Source organism: Mustela nigripes, chromosome 7 (genome assembly GCF_022355385.1).
Source record: "Mustela nigripes isolate SB6536 chromosome 7, MUSNIG.SB6536, whole genome shotgun sequence".
NCBI lineage: Eukaryota > Metazoa > Chordata > Mammalia > Carnivora > Mustelidae > Mustela > Mustela nigripes.
The window spans coordinates 92,256,249-92,281,445 of NC_081563.1; the positions used below are offsets into that span (position 1 = coordinate 92,256,249).

The 25,197-nt window shown below is 38.7% G+C and overlaps 1 protein-coding gene and 1 long non-coding RNA gene across 2 annotated transcripts in view; one reads left to right on the plus strand and one right to left on the minus strand.

Moving 5' to 3' along the window:
- Positions 1 to 24,847, minus strand: part of LOC132022634 (uncharacterized) — a 162,783-nt gene extending 137,936 nt beyond the window's left edge. The window contains exon 1 of the long non-coding RNA XR_009405655.1: positions 24,697 to 24,847. This is a non-coding gene — a long non-coding RNA (uncharacterized LOC132022634). The remainder of the gene's footprint in view (positions 1 to 24,696) is intronic.
- Positions 23,597 to 24,024, plus strand: LOC132022160 (ubiquitin-ribosomal protein eL40 fusion protein-like). The gene is made up of 2 exons (XM_059407507.1): positions 23,597 to 23,696; positions 23,783 to 24,024. The coding sequence occupies exons 1-2, from the start codon at positions 23,597 to 23,599 to the stop codon at positions 24,022 to 24,024; spliced, it is 342 nt and encodes a 113-aa protein (XP_059263490.1).
- Positions 24,848 to 25,197: the final 350 nt, after the last annotated feature.

A 25,197-nucleotide genomic window follows, 5' to 3' on the forward strand; every position in this document is an offset into this window, starting at 1 on the left:
TTACACCAGTTAGAATGGCAAAAATTAACAAAACAGGAAACAACATGTGTTGGAGAGGATGTGGAGAAAGGGGAACCCTCTTTCACTGTTGGTGGGAATGCAAGTTGGTGCAGCCTCTTTGGAGAACAGTGTGGAGATTCCTCAAGAAATTAAAAATAGAACTTCCCTATGACCTGGCCATTGCACTCCTGGGTGTTTACCCCAAAGATACAGATGTTGTGAAAAGAAGGGCCATCTGTACCCCAATGTTTATAGCAGCAATGGCCACGGTCGCCAAACTGTGGAAAGAACCAAGATGCCCTTCAACGGATGAATGGTTAAGGAAGATGTGGTCCATATACACTATGGAGTATTATGCCTCCATCAGAAAGGATGAATACCCAAATTTTACAGCAACATGGATGGGACTGGAGGATATTATGCTGAGTGAAATAAGTCAAGCAGAGAGAGTCAATTATCATATGGTTTCACTTATTTGTGGAGCACAACAAATATCATGGAGGACAAGGGGTGTTAGAGAGGAGAAGGGAGTTGGGGTAAATTGGAAGGGAGGTGAATCATGAGAGTCTATGGACTCTGAAAAACAATCTGAGGGGTTTGAAGTGGCGGGGGGGTGGGAGGTTGGGGTACCCGGTGGGTGGTGGGTATTATAGAGGGCACAGATTGCATGGAGCACTGGGTGTGGTGAAAAAATAATGAATACTGTTTTTTTTTTCTGAAAATAAATAAATTAATTTAAAAAATTTTTAAAAATGTATATGCTACACAGAGAAATATATACATTCAATGCAATCCCTATCAAAATACTATTGACATTTTCAGAGCTGGAACAAATAATCCTAAAATTTCTATGGAACCACCAAGACCCCAAATAGCCAAAGGAATCTTGAAAAAGAAAACCAAAGCTAAAGGCATCACAATTCCAGACTTCAAACTGTATTACAAAGCAGTAATCATACTGCCAGTATGGTACTGGCACAAAAAAAAAAAAAAAAAGAAAAAGAAAAAGAAAAAGAAAAGAACCAGAAACATAGATCAGTGGAACACAACAGAGAACTCAGAAATGGACCCTTAACTCTGTGGTGCACTAATCTTTGACAAAGTACAAAAGAATATCAAATGGAAAAAAGACAGTCTCTTCAACAATTGGTGTTTGGAAAATTGGACAGCCACATGCAGAAGAATAAAACTGCAACATTTTTTTTAAACCATACACAAAAAATAGATTCAAAATGCATGAAAGTCCTAAGTGTAAAACAGGACTCCATCAAAATCCTAGAGTGGGAAAAAGGCAGCAACAACTGTGACCTCGACCACACAAAATTCTTGCTATAGACACATCTCCAAAGGCAAGCTAAAATAAACTGTTGTGAGTTCATCAAGATATAAAGTTTTTGCACAGCAAAGAAAACATCCTTCAACAAAAGTAAAGGCAACCCAAGGAATGGAGAGGATATTTGCAAATGTATTATCAGATAAAGGGCTTGTATCCAATATCTATAAAGTATTCCTTGAACTAACACCTACAAAACAAATAATCCAGTCACGAAGTGGGCAGAAAACATGAACAGACATTTCTCCAAAAAAGACTAAACAAATGGCTAGCGGACACATAAAACAGTGCTCAACATCACTCTGTATCAAGGAAATAAAAATCAAAACATGCAATGATATACCACCTCCCACCTGTCAGAATGGATGAAATGAACAACCCAGGACACAAGAGATGTTGGTGAGAGTGCAGAAAAAAGGGAACCCTCTTATAATGTTGATGGGAATGCAAATTGGAGCAGCCACTCTGGAAGACAGTAAAGAGGTTCCTAAAAAGTTAAAAATAGAACTACCTTATGGCCCAGCAGTTGCCCTACAAAGTGATTTGAAGGGGCACATCACCCCAATGTTTATAGCAGCAATGTTCACAATAGTCAAAATATGGAAAATATCCAGATGTCTGTGAACAGATGAATGGATAAAGAAGATATGTAACATATATAAAATGGAATACTACTTAGCCATCAAAAAGAATGAAATCTTGCCATTTGCAATGATATGGATGGAATTAAAGGGTATTACGCTAAGAAAATATGTCAGTAAGAGAAAGACAAATACCATATAATTTCACTCACATATGGAATTTAAGGAACAAAACAGATGAACATAGGAGAAAGGAATGAAATATAAAGTAAGATTAAAACAGAGAAGGAGCAAAGCATAATAGACTCTTACCTATAGAAAATTAACCTAGGGTTACTGGAAGGGAGGTGAGTGGGGTGGTAGGATAATTGGGTGAAAGGCTTTATGAAGGGCACTTGATGTAATGAGCACTGGTGTTATAGGCAACTGATGAATCATTAAATTGTGCCCCTGAAACTAATAATACACTCTATATTAACTAAACTGAATGTAAATAAAATACTTAAAAAAAGAGTATACCAAGATGAATGTATATCTTCCTTTTAACACGCTAGTTAATTACATTAATAGATTTTCAATATTGACTAATAACAGTGTAAAAAATTGACTTATCAAGAAACAGTGTTCAGGGGATTAGGGAAGATGGCAGAGGAGTAAGGGACCCTGTTTCAACCAGTCCCCCGAATTTAGCTGGATATCTACCAAACCATTCTAAACACCCACAAAATCAATCTGGGATGCAAGAATATATATCTGGATCTCTAAACATGGAAAACTCTGCCAGTCATGAGGTAGGAAAGGCAGAGTCATGAATCTGCAGGCATATATCAGAAGATAAACAGAAGGGGGAGGGAGCCCCCATAAGCTGGCACCTAGGAAGTTGTATAACACCAGAGTGCACACAGAAGTGATGGTGGCAGAGAAGGGCTTTAGAGCAGTGCCCAGATAGGATCCATGAGCTGAAGGTATCCATGCAAAAACCCAGGGCAGCTCAGGGTTTTAGAAGCACAAAGGTCAGAGACGTGACATGAGGTTGAACTCTGGGAGAGTTGATGTGGGCATGCACCACTACAGGAGGCTGCAGTTTTTAGCATCAATATATAGAAATGGAGACTGTGTGTCCTTGAGGGCTAAGTGAAGAGTAGAATGCAGTTTTGTTGCTCTGGGAAAGAGGTTTATGTGGGGCCATTTTTACTCTGAATCTCCAAAGAGATGCAGAGAGCCACCAATGAACAAAAGCTAAAAAACATTTTCCACTGAGCCCAGTCCCCCACATGGGGCAGGGCAAGTCTGCCCAACCAGGATTGCCTGAGAAACAACAGGCAGTTCCATCCCCCAGAAGATAAGCTAGAAGAACAAGAGGACTACAACATTAGGGTTCCCATAAAACAGGTACATTTTGCTTGAGTCATATTTAATACTTTGGACTCTGCATATTTCCTCAACCATCCCTCAACAGAATGACTAAGCAGAGGAACTTCCAACAAAGAAAAGACCAGACAATGGTCTCTGCCAGAGACCTAATGGATATGGATATAAGCATGATGTCAGACATAGACTACAGAGAAGCAATTATGAAGTCAATATCTAGGCTTGAGAAAAATATTAGTAGTAACAATATAGGGATATGTAAGGGCAGAAATGAGATCTAATCAGGCTGAATTTTAAAATGCTATGAATGAGATGAAGTCTAAACTGGATACCTTAACAGGAAGGGTAAATGAGGCAGAAGAATGAATTAGTGAGCTAGAAGATAAGATGATTTAAAAAAAGGAAGCTGAGTAGGATTGGGAAAAACAGCTAGAAGCTCATAAGAACAGACTTGGAGAGATCAATGACATTATGAAACATTCCAATGTCAGAATTACTGGGATCCCTGAGGGGTGGAGAGAAAGAGAAGACCATAAGGTATATTTGAGCAAGTCATAGCTGAGAATTTCCCTAATCTGGGGAAGGAAACAAGCATTCTTGTCCAAGAGGTAGAGAGGACCCCTCCCAAGATCAAACAGAACAGACCAATGGATGGCATATAATAGTAAAACTTGCAAATCTTATAGCCAAGGAAACTATCCTGAAAACAGATAGGGGGAATTTCTTACTTACAGGGAGGAATATCAGAATAACATCAGACCTATACACAGAGACCAGGCAAGCCAGAAAGGGCTGGAAAAACAATTCAGGGTACTAAATGAGAAGAACATGCAGCCAAAAATACTTTATCTGGAAAGGCTGTTATCCAGAATGGAGGGAAAGATAAAGAGCTTCCAGGACCAGCAGAAACTGAAAGAATATATGACCACCAAGCCAGCTCTGGAAGAAATATTAAGGGCAATTTTATAAAAGAAGAAAGTCCCCAAGAATAATATATACCAAAAATTTACAGAGACAATCTATAGAAACAGGAACATCACAGGCAATAAGATTGCACTAAAATCATATCTTTCAATAGTCACTCTCAATGTGAATGGCCTATTGCTCCCATGAAATGGCACAGGGTTTCAGATTGGATAAAAAGACATGACCTGTCTACATGTAGTCTACAAGAGACACATTTTGAACCTAAAAACACCTCCAGATGGAAAGTGAGGAGATGAGGAACGATTTATTATGCCAGCAGACTTCAAAAGAAAGCTGGACTAGCAATTCTCTTATAAGACAAATAAGATTTTAAGCTAAAGACCATAGTAAGAGATGAGAAAGGACAATATATCATACTTAAAAGGTCTATTCAAAAATTAGATCTGATGATTATAAATATCTATGCCCCATGCATGGGAGCAGCCAACTACATAATCAAAATACAGAAAAATATTGATAATTATGTGTTAATAGTGGCAGAACTCAACACTCTACTCTTGGCAAAGGACAGATCATCAAAGCAGAAGATCAAAAAAGAAAAAAGAGGTCTGAAGGACACATTGGGCCAGATTGACTTTGTAAATATAAAAAGAACATTCCACCTTTAAAAAACAGAATACTCATTCTTTTTTAATGTACATGGACTGTTCCCCCAGAATAGACCACATACTGGGTATCAAATCAGGTCTCAACTGATACCAAAAGATTGAGATTATTCCCTGCATAGTTTCAGGCACAATGCTTTGAAACTTGAGCTCAATCACAAGAAGAGATTTGTAAGGAATCCAAACTCCTGGAAGCTAAAGACCTTCCTGCTCAAGAATGTTTGGGTTAACCAGATAATTCAAGAAGAATTTAAACAAATCATGGAAACTAATGAGAATGAAAATACATGGGTCCAAAACTTATGAGATACTGCAAAGGCAGTTGTAGGGGGAAATACATAGCCATCCAAGCCTCTCTCAAAAAATTAAAAAAAAAAAAAATACACAAGCTAACCATACATCTGAAAGACCTGGAGAAAGAACAGCAAATTAGGCCTAAACCAAGCAGAAGAAGAGAAATAAATATTTGAGCAGGGATCAATAAAATAGAAACAAGAAAAAACAGTAAAACAGATCAACAAAGTAGAAGCTTGTTCTTTGAAAGAATTAATAAGATTGTTAAACCACTGCCCAAACTTTCAATAAAATCATGAATGAAAGCAGATTATGACTAACACCAAGAAAATAGAAATTATTATTAGAAATCATTATCAGCACTTTATATGGAAAACCCAAAAGACTTCACCCCCAAACTACTAGAACTCACACAGCAATTCAATAATATGGAAGGATACAAAATCAATGTACACAAATCAATTGCTTTCTTATAGACTAACAATGAAAATATAGGAAGTAAAATTGGAGAATCAATTCCATTTACTATAGAACCCTAAGATACCTGGGAATAAACCTAACCAAAGTAGTAAAGGATCTGTACTCAAGGAACTACAGAACACTCATGAAAGAAATTAAAGAGGACACAAAAGAATGGAAAAGCATTCCAGGCGCATGGATGGGAAGAATAAACATTGTTAAAATGTCTATACTACCTAGGGAAATTAATACTTTCAATGCATCCCAATCAAAGTTCCAGCATTTTTAAGTGCTGGAACGAACAATCTTAAAATTTTCATGGAACCAGAAGAGAACCTGACTGGCTAAGGAAATGTTGAAAAAGAAAAACAAAACTGGGCGCATCATGCTGTCTGATTTCAACCTTCACTACAAATCTGTGATCACCAAGACAGGATGGTACTGGCACAAAAACAGACACATAGACCAGTGGAACAAAATAGACAGCCCAGGTATGGACCTGCAACTTTATGGTTAAATAATCTTTGACAAGGCAGGAAAAAATATACAGTGGAAAAAAGACAGTCTCTTCAATAAATGGTGCTGGGAAAATTGGACAGCTATGTATAGAAGAATAAAACTTGACCATTCTCTTACACCATACACAAAGATAAACTCAAAATGGATAAAAGACAATATGAGGAAGAAATCTATCAAAATCCTAGAGTAAAACATAAGCAGTAACCTCTTTGACATTGGCCACAGCAACTTCTTTCAAAATATGTCTCCAAAGGCAAAGGAAACAAAAGTGAAAACAAACTTTTGGGACTTCCATCAAGATCAAAAGCTTCTGCAAGGAAAGGAAACTTTCAACAAAACAAAGAGGCAACCCAAAGAATAGAAGATATTTGCAAATGACACTACAGATAAAGGGCTGATTTTCCAAGATCTATAAATAACTCCTCAAACTCAACGCTCAAAAAATAATAATAATAATAATCACGTCAAAAAATGGGCAGAAGACATGAACAGACACTTCTCCAAAGAAAACATACAAATGGCTAGCAAACCCATGAAAAAATATTCATCATCATTAGCCATCAGGAAAATTCAAATCAAAACCACATTGAGATACCACATTATACCAGTTAGAATAGCCAAAATTAACAAGAGTTAGAATAGCCAAAATTAACAAGACAAGAAACAACAAGCAATGGAGAGGATGTAGAGAAAGGGGAACCCTCTTACACTGTTGGTGGGAATGCAGGTTAGTGCAGCCACGTTGGAATACAGTGTGGAGATTCCTTAAGAAATTAAAAATAGAGCTACCCCATCACCCTGCAATTGCATGACTGGGTATTTATCCCAAAGATACAGATGTAGTGAAATGAAGAGCCATCTGTACCCCAATGTTTATAGCAGCAATGTCCACAATCACCAAACTGTGGAATGAGCCAAGATGCTCTCCAACAGAGAAATAGATAAAGAAGACATGGTCCATATATACAATGGAATATTATGCCTCCATAAGAATAGAGGAATACCCAACTTTTGTATCAACATAAATGGGACTGGAGGTTATGCTGAGTAAAATAAATCAAGGACAGGAAGTCAATTATCATATGGTTTTTTATCATATGGCTTCACTTACTTATAAAGCATAGAGAATAACACAGAGGACATTGGGGGAAGGAGAAGAGAAGTGAGTTGGGGGAAATCAGAGGAGGAGATGAACCATGAGAGTCTGGACTCTGAGAAACAAACTGAGGGTTTGGGGAGGGGGAGGGGGAGACTGGTGGTAGGTATTAAAGAGGGCATATATTGCCCTCTTATGTAGTTGGAACACTGAAAAAATTAAATTAAATTAAAAAAATTATTACCAGCAACTATTTGCTAACAAATTAAGCAACCTGGAAGAAATGGATGCCTTCCTGGAAACTTACAGACTACCAAGACTGAAACAGAAAGAAATAGACAAACTGAATGGACCAATAACCGGTAATGAAATTGAAGCAATAATCAAAAACCTCCCCAAACACAAGAGTCCAGGGCTGGATGGTTTCCCAGGGGGAGTTCCACCAATCATTTAAAGAAGAAATAATACCTATTCTTTGGAAGCTGTTTCAAAAAACAGAAACAGGGGGTGCCTGGGTGGCTCAGTGTGTTAAAGCCTCTGCCTTCAGCTCAGGTTGTGATCCCCAGGTCCTGGGATCAAGCCCCACATCAGGCTCTCTGCTCGGCGGGGAGCCTGCTTCCCCCTCTTTCTGTCTCTCTACCTGCTTGTGATCTCCCTCTCTCTGTGTCAAATAAATAAATTAAAATATTTAAAAAAAAAAAAAAGAAGAAGAAGAAGAAAAACTTCCAGACTCATTCTTTGATGCCAGCATTACTGTGATACCAAACCAGGCAAAGACCCCATCCAAAAGAAGAATTACAGACCAATTTCCTGGATGAACATGAATGCCAAAATACTCAACAAGATCCTAGCTAATCGGATCCAGCACTACATTAAAAGGATTATCCATCACAACCAGGTAGGATTTATTCCTGGGACACAAGTGTGGTTCAACATTCACAAATCAATCAACATGATAGAGCACAATAATAAAAGAAAAGATAATGACTATATAATCCTCTCAATTAATGCAGAAAAAGCATTTGACAAAATACAGCATTATTTCCTGAATAGAACTCAAGAGTGGACCAATAGAGGGAACATACCTCAATATCATAAAAACCATCTATGAAAAGCATACACTGAACATCATTAAAAATCTGAGAACCTTTTCCTTAAGATCAGTATCACAAGAATGCCCATTCTTGCCACTATTGTTCAACATAGTACTAGAAGTTCTAGCATCAGCAATCAGACAACAAAAAGAAATAAAAGTATTCAAATTGGCAAAGAAGAAGTAAAACTCTTTCTCTTTGCAGATGACATGGTATTTTATGTGGAAAACCCAAAGATTCCACCCCCAAATTATACAACTCATACAGAAATTCAGTAATGTGGCAGGATACAAAAATCAATGCACAGAAATCAGTTTCATTTCTATACACTAACAATGAAACATAGCACTACATACACTAACATAACCATACTATTAAATCTTTACTTCAACTAAGTAATCTTTAATCTCATTGCAGTGCCTTTACATCTTACTCTATTGTCTTTTTCTACCACCTGCTATCATTTCATCTCAAGTTTTCTTCTCCTTGTCATTTTCTGCTCTGAGCTTAGAGAGTCATATCCATTTATATGCAATTAAGGACGTTAGTTTTCTAAACAAGGAAACAACCTTCAATGTATGCTCTTAATGTGCATATCTATGACATCTCATTTCCCTACATTTGAAATGTGTTTTCTTGGGCGAAGGATGGTGTAGTCAATATCATATTTTCCCTATTTACTCATCTTCTAAGGGATGTTGAGTTAACCTTGTATTTCTCCAAATGGTAGGACCTGCATGTCTTCTTTTCAGTTCTTCCCAGCAGATAAGATGGAGAACAAGTTGATAGGCAATTCATCCATGAGCTGGAATCATTTAGACACAAGAGCTTCATCCATGCCCACCTCATGTTTTAACACTTTCAATTCAAAGGAATGAAAGATAATCTTGAATTACCAGACACCCTACCTCATGAGCATATCCTTTTAGTTCCCTGACCCGGGGTGATTTGCTTATAGACCCAACACTTTCAACATTTCATGTGCCACCACAAGGTAATAATTTGCCCATTCCACCACATTTTGTTTCTGTGTGGCTGTAATTTCTAAGTGGACATATTGGGAGAAGTGCTTATACAAGGAATATATCCTGTGCTGCTTTTTGCTGGCTAGCTCTGCAGCCTGAGCTCAGAGCAGGCTGTGGAACACACACAATGCAACTACATGCCTCATTCAGAGTGCACAAGAGTATGTCCATTGAGGCAAAAGACAAGGGGAGTTGGAGAGGAGAAGGGAGTTGAGGGAAATTGAAAGCGGAGGTGAACCATGAGAGACTATGGACTTGGAAAAACAATCTGAGGGTTTTGAAGGAGGGGTGTTGAAGGTTGGAGAACCAGGTGGTAGGTATTGGAGAGGGCATGGATTGCATGGAGAGCTGGGTGTGGTGCAAAAACAACGGATACTGTTATGCTGAAAATAAATTTTAAAAAGTAAAAAAAAAAAAAAAAAAAAAAAAAAGAGCACAAACATTTAACCAAACTGCAGTTAATCCAATTCAATCTTACTTTATATTGGTGGAAATTCTTCCCAAATTTTGGAAATGAGTTCTTCATCAGCCTTTTATCTTTTTTTCTGTTTTTATTGGTTTCCTATCAGGAATATGATGAAAAATGCCTTTACGGACCACGTCCTGGGAAATATATAACAATGAAAACTCTTCTTACTCTGCTAGAACCTGAAGGAACTCCCAAGCACTGAAGCAAAATATCATAAGAACCCTGAGTCTGTTGTTTTCCTTCCTTGTCTACTCCATCCCAAACCATTATCCAGAAGTCCAAATTTGGTGCTTCTCTCAGAAATTTACTTTTGTCTCTTGGATGCCAAGTAAAAAGTTTTCTCTTTGGTTCTTGCACAGAAAATGCATAGATATGATCAACCACTCTTATGGGATGACAGCAATATTCCTAGTCTTTCTAGACCGGGGAGGTCAGCCACTTTGCCTCTTCTATCTCATCTCTCCAAAGGGGCTCTTTTTTCAGCTCTATCAACCACAGATGGGCTCCAGGATTCGATAGTATGAACTCAAGTCATAAAATAGAATTTTCCAACTTAGCATTATATTATTTGTTACTGGAGAACAAAGATAATGATCCAGATCCCTTGCTTGAAATTGCTTAATATTTAGAAAGGAAGGTTCAAATTGTTACGACCTAAATAAAACAAGATGTGTGTTATAAATTACAAGCCACATACTCTGGAATTTCCAAAGAGGACTTCACTGAACATCTTTGCTTAATGTATAACTCTGCTGTGCTGCTTAATATCTTTTTGATGATTCTCACACAGCTAGTTCTGATAAATTTGTATGTGTGCCCAAGTGATATCATCTTTTCATATAAAATTCCAATTTGAACTTGGGAGGAAAAAAATTGAAACACCTTAATTACAGAGATTGATTATTTTTTTAACCTGAGAAAGATTAACTTTTTCTATCATTTACAATTTAACTACCCTAGCAACCTCATTTACAAGCCAGATCCATGTACCTTTATGAAGCCTGCTCAGTTTTATAGCATTAAAAATCATCTGGACAGAGAGTATTAGCTTAGATAGAAATTTGTCTTCTATGCTGGAGTACAAACTGAATTCTATGATGAAACACATTACCTTCATTCTTTAATTTTTAAAAGTGGAAAGGAGAGGACTCTGTTGGGGAGGGGATGTCATTTAATCCCAGGGTTGGCAGCAACAATAAAATTAATTCCCAACAGTACCTATTATAGATAAGCAAAGTCAATCAAGGTAAATATTTTAAAGAAAAGTGGCTGCAAAAGAGTGGCAAAAAATGAGAATACCTATAACATAGTACCAGTGCCATAATGTGGCCACTGAGGGGCAGCATTGCCCACGTGAATAATTCAGAGGGGAAATTTCAGACCAATGTAGAGTGGTTATTATTAAATTACATTAATTTTCCCTTTAATATTACAAACAGGAAATGAAGTTCATTTTTCAGTGTTCTTGCCAGCTGAAAGATCCAATTAAAATTAAAAGGGGAAATTGATTTTTCTTTGGGTGCAATTAAATCTTTCATTTGTTTAGTCAGAGCTGAGGGCAGAAAAGTGGGCTAGCCTAGAATTTTATTATCTAGGGGAGTTATTGTAGTGTGCTTCTAGTTGCTCCTGGTTTCTCAGGCACCATCATGATTTGATCTCTGGCTATACTATGACTGTAGAAATGTTTGTGATGTCAGGTAGAGTCCAGCCACAATCTGACCCCTACTAACAGACACTCTATCTCAAACAACAACACAGCCTTTGTTATTTCATCTGGCTTGTAAAATTATAAAGAAAGAAAGAAGGAAAGAAAGAAAGAAGGAAAGAAAGAAAGAAGGAAAGAAAGAAAGAAAGAAAGAAAAGGAATGAAGGAAGGAAACCTTGGGGAAAAGAATTACTAAAATACCTCAAAAGAAAAATGTGCCAAATATTCAAAAATGAGATGAAATGTGTACCAGGTTCATGGTCCATGAGGATCACACTTATCACAATGCAGAAGAAATCATCTGTGCCCCCTGTCCCTTCATGACTCCAGCAGTGGCCCCTCTACCTTTTGCTTCAAACCACCCCCTCACATCATTGCCAGAGCAGTTCATATTTGAAAAAATGAATCTGATCACATTCCTGTCTACTTAAAATAATTCACATGTCTCAATTGCCTTTAAGACGATTAAGAATCTTGACACACAGGAAGCCTCATCTCTTCACTCTCGGTGACTCCTGCCATGTAGGACACAGTGTTCTGCACACACTGCACATTTCACAGAGCTCACATCCACTCTACCCTTTCTCCCCCTGACTAACCACTCATCCATCACTCCAGATCAGGGTCTTCCACCTCAGAGTTATAGACATGTTGGACCAGATAATTTTTTGACATAGAGCTGTCATGTGCATTGTAGTATATGGCCTCAACCTACTAGCTGCCAGTTGCACTGCTTTAGTCACAATAAAATGTCTCCAAATATTTCCAAATGTCCCCTAGGAGGCAAATCACCTGTAGTTAGAACTGAGCTAGGCTTAAGTGATACTTCCCTTGAAAAGCTTTCTCCTATCCCTCTACCTGTGTGTCTTCTACTTACATTTCTATATTATAATTGTGTCTCTACTCACCTACCTCCCCATAGGAGCACACCAAGCCCCAAGCAGAGCTCATTACACTCAACAGATGCACAGCTAATGGTGATGGATGGATGAATGGTTGGATGGATGGATGGATACATGGATGGATGGACGGATGGCTAAATGGATACATGAAATATCAGAATTTTGAAATTAAAGAACTTCCCATTTATGTGTGAAAGTCCCAGGCTTCTGCTCCAAAATGTTTCTCCTCAACACAAAGTAGAAGTCATTGGTCACTCAGAAAGAGAGCATGAAATGGAAACAAATGGAATTAAATGGAAACAAATCCAGGCAATAGTCTCCCTGAAGTATAGAGTCTAGACTATTTTATCTTTTAAGTTAGGGAGTCATAGGACTCAGGACTGTGATCTTCCTTGAACTTGGGGGGGGGGGGACAAAGAACTGCTGCAATGGCTACTGTAGTTGAGAAGATTCATGCTTTAAAATAGAATCAGTAATTTAAGTTATATTCTACTTTAGCTAAAATACTATTTGTACTTGAAATATTTTTTTGGTTGTCCCAATATAGAAAATAATTTTAAATAAAATGGAAGAAAGTTTGAATTCTTCACAAAATGTGCAGTATTCAATTCTGACCCAGATCAATCCTACCTATGTTGTCCTTCTCCACACCTGTAGCAAAAATAGTCACCAGCAGCGAACCCAGATGTTGACTAGCACGTGGATCCCCAGAGCCATTGTGAGAGAACCTGAACTGGGAGGGCAGCATCTCTTAGCAACCATGGACAGTGACCTCAGAATGGAAGTTTTGTAGACCTTTCAAGCTTCTGGACACTAAAGGAACACCATTTTCTCATACCAGTCAGTAGAGTACTTCTAGGATTCCTTGCCCTAGCTCATTGCATTGCCGAGTACCTTTTATGTTCCTGGAAGCCTAGGCTTTAAGACTAACTTCAACTCCCTTTCAATTCACTTTCATCCTCACAGTTGACAGTTTCCCTTCACAATCCATAATTTAGCTTAGACATCTACAATTTTAAGATTCCAGGGGCTCAGCTTTTGGTCTTGTCTTCTACCTCCACTCATTGACCATGGGGAAATGTTCCAGACTCTTGGTTTTCAGTACTATTTACTCACTGATGACTTTAAACTTGTAACACTCCTCCTCACTTCAGCCCTAAATTCCAGGTTCATAGTCCCCAAGTACATACTCATTTTCACATTGATATCTAACAGACATTTCAAATTTAACAAATCTAAAACCAGTCTCCCAGATGTCCCCCAGAAATATGCTTCATCCACAGTCTTCCCCACCTCAGCAAATGGCACTTTGTTTAGAATCCTGCTGTTCATGCACAGATAAATTAAAGAGAACTTGCATTCAAAAAGAAGAAGAGAATTGTCATCAACTATGACTGAATTATCCCAAGGGCTCACAATTTCCACTTAGAGAAGTAATAAAAACTTAAATAAATAAAAACTCCCCCCTTGCTATAAAGAATGTCTACAGTTTAAGTCCAGCCATAGCCAATGAGAGAATCTGAATTCTTAGAAAAACAGTGAACCCTTCAGAGCACCCCTTGTGTTCCAGGCCTTGTTCTAAATACTTTACATGCATTAAATCATTTAACCCACACAGACACATGTATTATTACTACACCCCTTTACAGAAGAAGAAACTGAGGCACAGAGAAGGTATATAACTTTCCCATTAGCAGTACATGGCAGAAGGGCAATCTGGCTTGAGTCCATGCCCTTGCTCACTCTCCTTTGCCCTCTGAATGTCAGTGCATCTCTGCAGACATGCCAACCCTTGTATGTATTGGAAAGACTTCTGAGGATGAGTTTGGTCCAGACTGCACACAGCCTTCACCAGAGTTCAATGCAATTGGCAGCCCATTAGGGCCATAACTTTCTGATATCCACTAACTGATATAGAGTATTTAGTCCAAGTAAGTTTAGAAGACACAGTGTTAAGCAAAGGGAGCCAGGGTTCTTGATGCAAAATTCTCAGGACCTTGAAAATGCTAACATGCACACTGTGGACATGGGAAGGAGATAGAGTTGGTAAGTCTTCCATGAATAAACTATGCAATATCTTTCATGAAAAGGACCTGCCCTCTGGCCCAAGCCAATCTCTTAAGAGACAGAGTGCTGTGCCTTTTCATTCTTCTTCATCCCAGGACACCAAAAATTCAAAACATGTTTCTGAGGCAAAGCCAAGGACTTCCAGACCTATTAGTTCAAATTGTTTTAATGTCCCTCTTTCTCCTTCCCTGAAATTGAAGTGTTTTTTCACCTTGTCAGGGGCCATTTACACCCAACCTTGAGTATAGTCTCCAGAATAGACCAGAAAGATTATCACCACTTCAGTCAAGGATTGAAGGAGGTGGGTGGTCTTTGTGATGATAGCAACAGTTGTGTATGTGTGTGTGTGTGTTTTTTTAATTTTTTTAAAATTATGTTATTTTAGTCACCACACAGTACATGGATTATTCTCACGTTCCATTTTTCCTGATTTATTTTAACTTGAGTCATTCATTTCATGCATATTTTTAATCATCAAAAAATGGAGCATATGTAAGCACCTACAAATAAGAGAATATAAGCACCATTTATGAAGACCTTAAAACAAATCTTTTCATCCATCTCTAATGTACTAAACAGCAGATTCAAGGTGAGATGGCTTCTATTCCATTTTCTTATTCTACTTCATAAGTAAATTCAATCTCAGAGACAATTTTACACATATTCTATAGGATTATTCCATGGCTGTTGGGAATCAACATATGACCCTCTTTTTCCTGTAGAAAATATCTTCCTTTATCAAACACAATTGTTTGAAATTTCTGTAACAACAAAAAATTATAACATAATTATCCATAAATTTAAAATTCGTGTCCTTCCAACCAAGCCTTTGCCACTTAAAAGGACCTTTGATCACTGTAACCTCATATCCACAGAAGAGAGGAACAGATGTTGTACCAGAAAGTCCCATGGCACTCCCTTTGTACCAGGTGGGATGAGATGTCATGAGGTTAATTTTATGTGTCACCTTGACTGGGACACAGGATACCCAGACATTTGGTCAAATATTATTCTGAGTATGTTCTGTGAGGGCATTTCTGAATGAAATTAATATTTGAATTGTTAGACTGAGCAACAGTTTTTGGTCCTCCCCAGGTAAGTAAGCCTCACCCAGCTAGTTGAAGGCCTGACTAAAATAAAAAGGCTTACTCTCATGAGTAAGGAGAAATGCTTTCTCCTCTTTCCTGACTTATTTACAGCTAGCATATAGGTCTTTTCCTGTTTTCAAACTCAAACTTTAAAATCAGTTCTTCTTGGGTTTTGAGTCTGTCAGCTTTCAGACCGGAACTTACACCAGCAGCTCTCCTGGATTCTAGCTTGCCATCTATAGACCTAGACATTTGTTAGACTCCATAACCATGTGAGCCAATTCCATGAGAGAGGCAGGCAGAGGGAGAGGAGGAAAGAGGGGCAGTTTAGATAAGATATACATAAATTAATGTATCTATATCTAGATCCTGTTTGTTCCATTTTTCCAGAAAACCTTGGCTAATATAGAACCTTTTTTTTTTTAAGATTTTATTTGTTTATTTGACAGACAGAGATCACAAGTAGGCAGAGAGTTAGGCAGAGAGAGAAGGGGAAGCAGGCTCCCTGCTGAGCAGAGAGCCCGATGCGGGGCTCGATTCCAGGACACTGAGATCATGACCTGAGCCAAAGGCAGCAGCTTAATCCATTGAGCCACCCAGGTGCCCCTATAGAACCTTTTTTTAATTTAATTTCTTTTCAGTGTTCCAAGATTCATTGTTTATGCACCACACCCAGTGCTCCATAAAAAACATAACCTCCTTAATACCAACCACCAGGCTCACCCAAACCCCCACCCTCCTCCCCTCCAAAACCCTCAGCTTTTTTCTCAGAGTCCACAGTCTCTCAAGGTTCCGTTTTTGTTAAGGTACTGTCATAACTCACCAGACATCAGAAAACATGACTCACAGGAATAATCTGAAGAGCATTTAAGGAAAGTCTTTGGGGTATTAAAGGGCAAAGCTCATTCAACTATTTATAGACAACTGGAAACAACATAAATGTGTTTATGATTCAAGCAGTGTCTCTCCAATGCTGTCTCTTAACAAGCTGATCATTTGAGGTAAAGATTTTCATACCTCAAAGCTATTTCTCACAAAGGCAGGGAATTCTCAGGACAGGGAATTTATGTCTTATTGTTTTAAGTATATCAAGAATCCAAGCACCTGAGGATATAATTCAAGGTGTCTATACAGTTCATTGTAGACTACCAATTCCACTAGGAGTCAGGTAAGAAATTAATATTTTTCTCTCAAGCAGTAATGAGTTGGAACCAGAAAATCTGGTGCCATAAAATAATTAAGTTCTCAAAAAATCATGAGGGCAAAGGATACAGGAGGCAGTGTGAAGGGGTTCCCAGTGAGCAAATCTGGGACAATTTGAACATGAAAATGAATTTTTATAGTCAGAAATTATAACACGTTGAATAAAATAACCATCAATAGATTTGTGTCATTAAAAATAGATAAACAAATGAAAGAAAGACTGTTGTCTAATAAGAATATGAACAAAAACAGATGAATAGGTAAAGATATGGTCCAGATTTATAATCACATAATACTCAGCCATCAAAAAGGATGATTACCCAGCTTTTGCATCAACATAGATGGGACTGGAGGAGACAATGTTGAGTGAAATAAGTCAAGCAGAAAAAGTCAATTATCATATTATTTCACTTACATGTGGAACATAAGGAATAGCATGGAGGACATTAGGAGAAGGAAGGAGAAAATGAAGGGGAGTAATTAAAGGGGGAGATGAACCATGAGAGACTATGGACTCTGAGAAACAAACTGCGGGTTTTAGAGGGGAGGGGATTGGGGGATGTGTTAGCCTGGTGATGGATATTAAAGAGGGCACATGGAGCACTGGCTGTTATATGCAAACAATGAATCTTGGAACACTACATCAAAAATTAATGACATAAACCAAAGGACAACCGACAGAATGGGAGAAGATATTTGCAAATGACCTATCAGATAAAGGGCTAGTATCCAAAATCTATAAAGAACTTATCAAACTCAATACCCAAAGAACAAATAATCCAATCAAGAAATGGGCAGAATACATGAACAGACATTTCTGCGAAGGAGACATCCAGATGGCCAACAAACACATGAAAAAGTGCTCAATATCATTTGACATCAGGGAAAGAAAAATCAAAACCACAGTGAGATACCACCTCACACAAGTCAGAATAGCTAAAATTAACAAGTCAGGAAATGGCAGGTGTTGGCGGGGATGTGGAGAAAGGGGAGCCCTCCTACACTGTTGGTGGGAATGCAAGCTGGAGCAGCCACTCTTGAAAACAGTATGAAGGTTCCTCAAAAAGTTGAAAGTAGAGCTACCCTATGACCCAGCAATTGCACTACTGGGTATTTACCCTAAAGATACAAATGTAGTGATCCAAAGGGGCATGTGCACCTGAATGTTTATAGCAGCAAGGTCCACAATAGCCAAAATATGGAAAGAGCCTAGATGACCATCAACAGATGAATGGATAAATAATATGTGGTTCATATATACAGTGGAATATTATTCACTTGTCATTTGCAGTGACATGGATGGAACTAGAGGGAATTATGTAAGCAAAATAAGTCAATCAGAGAAAGACAATTATATTATGATCTCACTCATGCAGAATCTGGGAAACAAGACAGAGTCGCAGAGGGGAAGAGAGGGCAAAATGAAGCAAGATGAAACCAGAGAGGGAGACAAACCACAAGAGACTCTTAATCTCAGGAAACAAACTGAGGGTTGCTGGGGAGGAGGGGGTTGGGAGGGATGGGGTGACTGGATAGACACTGGAGGGGGTATGTGCTGTGGTGAGTGTTGGAATTGTATAAGACTGATGATTCAAAGACTGTACCCCTGAAACAAGTAATATATTATATGTTAATATAAAGCCCGGCAGGGACCCTAAATAAATAAATAAATAAATAAATAAATATGATATAAAAAATAAATAATGACATACTATATGATGACTAATATAACATAATTTAAAATTTAAAAAGCAGAAAAAATATGAAAAAAATAAATGTAGATATAATAAGGTTACATCATCAAAGGACACTAAAATTTTCTGGGTTAAAGCTTGGTGATGGGCTATTTACATAGTCTAAAGTTATCTCCCTGCTGTTTATATACTAGTTACAAAGATGACAGTGGCAATGTTTCATTGGAGAAATATGGCAATCGCTATCAAAACCAAGTAACAGGTTAACATTGTCAAGGTGGAAACAGACCATCATCCCACATCTCCTGATGGATTGCAATGACTGTACATCACCTCTGGCATTTTTGCTAAAAAATGCACAATTTGTTTCTAATTGTGAGACAAACAAACAAAAAACATGTTGAGGACATTCTACAAAAAAATCCATTTTAATTTAGCAAATATTGAGGCAAGAAGTCTAAAGAAAGTCTGTGAACCTATTGACATTGAGAAGGAATAATAAGATACATCAACTAAATGGGATATGTAGCAAATTTAGGGAACAACTGATAAAATTTGAATATGAACTGTGAATTAGATAATGGTATTATATCAATATTAAATTATATGCTTTTATAATTGTACTATGGTTATGTAATAGATTATTTCTCTTCTTTAATAATGACAAAGGGACACAATGTCTCAAATTTCCTCTCAAATAGATAGAAAGATTACAAAAGCAACAAATTGAAATATTAGGTGAATCTAAATAAAAATATAATGAAGAGGGGCGCCTGGATGGCTCAGTGGGTTATAGCCTCTGCCTTCAGCTCAGGTCATGATCTCAGGGTCCTGGGATTGAGCCCCACATCGGGCTCTCTGCTCAGCAGGGAGCCCGCTTCCTCCTATCTCTCTGCCTGCCTTTCTGCTTACTTGTGATCTCTGTCTGTCAAATAAATAAATAAAATCTTTTAAAAAAAAATATATATATATATAATGGAGATCCTTGTACTACTCTTGGGGCAAAACCCCTACAAGTTTAAATTTATAACCAAACAAACAAACCACTAAAAATGTAAGTTAAGATACATGCCTACATCCCAGAGATATCAGGAGTAAATTCTACAAGACGACAAATCTGAAAACTATCTATTTACTTGCTACCCATTAAGAATATGGTGGTAACTCACTAAAATTCCTGCCTTGTGGAAAACAGAAATGTAACCCAGCAGACAGACACTCTCCAAGCTCCAAGGGCACTCTTGTTAGCAGGTGCTACCAGGGCATCTCCTTCTATGCAGGAACTCTCAGCAAGTGCAACATCCATCAGCTTGGTTCAGTACTGGGGTCTCAATCTTTATTCTCCAGAAAGGGCTCTCTAGTGGTCATTCCCTGGTGGTAGTATAGATACAGTGACCACAGTGTGGACTCCTACTTTTATAGGTAGTGTTGAGGGAATCACTACCTTCTGAGGTGGTGTTCAGCCTTTTCCACAGATGAACTTCCTCAGCACCATAGAATATAGATCAAGGCCCTTACTACAACTTCTAGAGTCTGTCTCATGGCTACACAAGGTGACCCTGTGTACTAGTTATGCACTAGTGGGTAACAAATTACCCTAAAACATGGAGACTTAAACATTCCTGGTCTCTCAGAGCTATGGGTCAGGAATCCAAGAGTACCTTAGCTGGTGGATTTTAGCTTAGGATCTCTCACAAGTCTGTAATCACATGTCACTCAGGGCTGCAGTCCTCTGAGGCTGGACTGGGCCAAGAGGATCTTCTTCTAAGTGCTTTTAGGTGACTACGGGCAGAAGGCCTCTATCCCTCACCATGTGGTCTCTCCATGGCACAGCTCCCAGTTGAACAGTTAGCTTTCCCAAGAAAGAGTGTTCTGGAAGAGAGAGAGCTATCAACATCAGGGGAGCCTCAGTGTCCCTCACTACCTAATATCAGAAGTATACACCATCATTTCTGCCCTCTCAACTCTAGGACTATGTGGGAGGAAACTGTTCATGAATATAAACATTAAGAAGCAAACACCACGGGGGAAAATCATCTATATGACAGCTTCACCTCTGTGATGTCTCAGTATTTCACATTGCTCAGGCATACAAAGTAACTCATCCCCTTCCAAGACCTTCATAAGAATGACCCCATCCAAACCACCATTTTATTCTTTAAACTGTGCCAAGTTGGAGACAGCCCACATGTCTATGCTCAGGTGCTGATGAGACTCATCTAGTGTAGCTTCTCTCAACCTGTGAACTGAAGAGGTGAGTTATCTGCCCTCACACACCTATAACATACCATGGACAAGCATAGGGTAGTCACCATCAGCACTTCTATTCGGAAGGAAGGAAGGAAGGAAGGAAGGAAGGAAGGAAGGAAGGAAGGGGAAGGTAGGAAGGAAAAAAGGAAGGAAATGGGAGGAACAGACAAACCATTGGGCATATGAGTTCTAACTTCCTGCTGGGATAATACTGAAAGCTCATTGCTTTGTGCTCATTCTTACTCTTTCCAGGTGTTACTGTCCATGTCTACAGGCTCTGCCTTGTGGGTCCTGGGTCCAAACTCTAAGACCTCCTTCTTTTTCCATGAAAATTAACATGCATTTGAAACTGAGTGGTTTTCTTTGCTGACTTCCTGCTGGTAGAATTTGTGAGGAGAAACAGACTACTCTTTGGTACCATCCCCATCCTCTTCAGTCCATGCAGACAGTGTTTCACCTAATAGAGTTCTTTTAAATTTTACAAATCCTGTTTGCATCCATCTTGTTAGACAAAATTCACACCTAAAATCTATTTGAAATAAACCTTTCTCTACCTTGGGCTTCTGCTGAGAGATAATATCTTATACTTCTTAGAAATGCTCTTGGTTGATTAAGAGGGACTGTAAGAGACACACACCACTAACTACCAATAGGAACTGAATGAGTAGCACCCTGAGGAACCAATTTTAGTCTTCCCTAACATTTTATTTTTAAGAATTTATTTATTTATTTGACAGGGAGAAAGAGAGAGAGAGAGAGCACACAAGCTGTGGGGGTAGAGGGCAGAGAGAGAAGCAGACTCTTGACTGAGCACAGATCCTGATACAGGGCTCCATCCTAGGACACTGAGATTATGATCCAAACTGAAGGTAGACACTTAACTGACTGAACCACTGGCACCCTCTCCTGATGTTTTAATAAGAAATTTTTTGGTTACCTCCTTGGCCTCATCTCACATTATGCTTTTCTGATACTGTCCTGAGCCTGACCTTTGCTTGGAAGACAGGTCTTAATTTTAGCATCATTTTGCATTTGATAGGCTGCAAATCTTCACAACCAGTGATGCCATGACTTTTTTGTTCCTTCCCATAGTTTCTGTATTATTACAAGCAGAAAGAAAACAGATTGCACTTTCAACATTCTGGCTGGAAGTCTCTTCAGCAAAATCATCAGTTTGCTGGAAATATCTTCAACATTCACATCAATTCAGGTTTCGTGTTTCTCAACTTTCTGCCCTTGCAGGACAAGGATTTCCCTCTCTCTAGTTTCCAATAAGGTTTTCCTCTTTTTGTTTTTGGTTCTCACTGACAGTTGCTTCAAAATCTAAAACCCTAGTGCCAGTAAATATTATCCTTCCACTGATGATCTCTGCAAATTCTGAGAATGTTCACTTATTTCACAGTTCCAGAGCCAAACCCACATTTTATGTTGTCTTTTATGGTGAGTTCCCATTACCGATTAGTTATGTATTGCTGTATAAAAAATTAGCCCAATGCATATTACCTTAAGACAACAAATTGTTCTAGAGTGTCAGGAATACAGAAATGGCTTAGGTGGGTGATCCTAACAAAGGTTTTCTCATGAGGCTTCAATCAAGGATCCAAGTAGCACAGAAATGACATTTCACAATTGCATATGGTTTAGTCAGCATTACATAACACAGATTTGGAATATTCTCATGTTTTCAATTAAAAGAGTCTACTGAATAAATCAAGGCAGAAATACTTTTGTATATTTAAATAAAGGTGTTTTTGGAGTGAGAAGCAAGGGATGTTTCTCAGAACAGACTGGATAAATGCCTCCTTTCTTCCAAATGGAAAACAGCTTAAGTTGCATAAGGAAAAATGTAACAATAAATTAAGTAAATATATTTCCTTTTATCAAGCCCATGTTGAATAACTGACTTCAAGTTTCCTTAATAAAATTTCTGGGCATTTGAAAATAGAATGGTGTCTTCTTACTAAGGATTAATATTTCCATTTACTTCATCAATTTCATTAATCATTCCACTTGTTCCTTAACACCCCACTGTGAACTGGAGTCTATGTGATGAGGCAACATATGAAGTAAAGTAACTTCTGTAAACAAAATGAACATTGAAGGAAAATACGCATCAGAAAAAGGAAATTTAAACTTGATTGTCAAAAATGCCACCATTTGGTCTCCTACAAACTGGATTTTGCAGACAGTGATGGAATTAAGCTTTCATGGGCTTAGAGGATTTATCTTGACCTTTAATAGAGCTGGGAAGATCTTATCCACCTTTTAAGATGTGACTAAGAATTTTCAACAGTTTTTTTTCTGACTCAGTCTTTCCTCTTAATGATACTTATGTCTGCTTTCATTGTTAGTTAGTTAATCTAAAAGTAACTATTACTTTTTTTCAATTTATTTATTTTCAGACAAGATCGGGCGCGTTCAGGGTGGTACGGCCGTAGACAATTTATTTATTTTCAGAAAAACAGTATTCATTATTTTTTCACCACACCCAGTGCTCCATGCAATCCGTGCCCTCTATAATACCCGCCACCTGGTACCCCAACCTCCCCCCCGCCCCCGCCACTTCAAATCCCTCAGATTGTTTTTCAGAGTCCATAGTCTCTCATGATAACTATTACTTTCTTCACCCTAAGAGCACAGGAAAGGTGAAAGAAAAGAAATGGGGCTCACACCTGTGATGAGAAACACTACCATATCTCTGCAGGCAAGTCACACAGGATAGCACAGTAAGTGGAGAATTATGGCCATGTTATTCCACATATCAGTAAGGATAATTATCATGGCTCTTTCTCTTAAAGGAGGTGACTGAGCAGTTTGGTGGTGGTGACCTTGTGGATTCACACCAGACGCAGAGATGCAGATCTTCGTGAAAACCCTGATGGGCAGGACCATCACCCTCGAGTTTGACCCCAGTGACACCACTGAGAATGTCAAAGCCAAAAATCCAAGACAAGGAGGGGATCCCCTTGACAGCAGCATCTGATTTTAGCGGGCAAACAGTGAGAAGATGGCAGCACTCTGTCAGATTACAATATCCGTAAAGAGTCCAGCCTGCACTTGGTGCTTCGCCTCTGGGGTGGCATCATTGAGCCTTCCCTCCGCCAGCTGACCCAGAAATACAACTACAACAAGATAATCTGCTGCAAGCGTTATGCTCGCTTGCATGCCTGCGCTGTCATCTGCCACAAGAAGTGCGGCCACACCAACAACCTGCGCCCCAAAAGATTAAATAAGGCCCCTCCACCAGCTCTTCCTTTGTCCGCAGGGGAGCCTCCTGCCTGAGCCCCAAGGGCCTCAATAAAATTTCCCTTTCATTGGGGATGAGAGGGTAATTATCATGATATTATGCAAGCACTGAAGAGCAGCATGACTATGATTCCCATTTGTTAGGTGAATAAACTAAGGTTGAACAAGATAAACAATTTTGGCTGATATCATTGGCTATTCTCCCTGTCAGAGTCCCACTCTTTCTGCTATGTCATGGCAGCCTAACTAGGAAAGAAAATAGAATAATTGGTGCCATCTAAACACAAAAAATATGGATCCAAGGATCTCAATAAAAGAACTGGTAGAACATGTGAAGCAGAAGATTTCAAGCTTGTCTTGAAGGACATGACTAGGGCATTCCTCCGGGTAGTGTGGCTATCATGGTGAGGAACTGACCATTCTGGCATCACCATAAACATCCTCTGCAGTCTTGAGGTTTAGCTCTGCCTACCAAACTTGATGTTCCAGGTAGCAGGCTGATACCCACAGCTCCACCCTCAGCAAGCTCTTGCATCCCTGGTCTGAACTACAAACAAGATATAAAGGTTTTAAAAGCTCTTCTCTACTTGTTCCATTTTCCTCTTCCATTTTCAGCTTCTAGACGGCAGTATCATGTCTGTTATAGCTAGTAGCTTCTGAATGAATGTACCTAAAACAAATCTTAGTTAGCACATAGCAGGTACTTACCTTGATAAAGACCCCACTGTCATTGGGTGACTGCATGTACCATGGACACAACACTGCTCCCAAAGTGAAATTTCCAGGACATGTCAGGACATCTATGGACATCAGGACATCTATGGACAGAGCACCTTGGACTTCAGATTTGATAGCTTGCTTTGAGAATTTGTCCTGAACATCACTGATTGGACAAGGACATGACCATGGCCCAGCTGCAGGTTTAACACATTATTCAATAAGCTGTTTTCTGAAGAACACAAAGGACTATTGTCTGTAAATCTGCTTATATAAGTGAGCCAATTAATGAGGGTTGAGACTTCAATAGGACCTCTGTCATAGTCTCCTAGGAGACATCTTCTGAAGTCATGGGACCTTGTGTAAAAATACACCAGCTCTTTTGAAAGCTCTTTGAATGCAGCCTCAAGCTTAAAGTACTAACCTCTGGAAGGAGCAATAGGCTTTCTGATTAACACAGGAGTTTTCCAATAAATTTTACCCAAAAGGAAG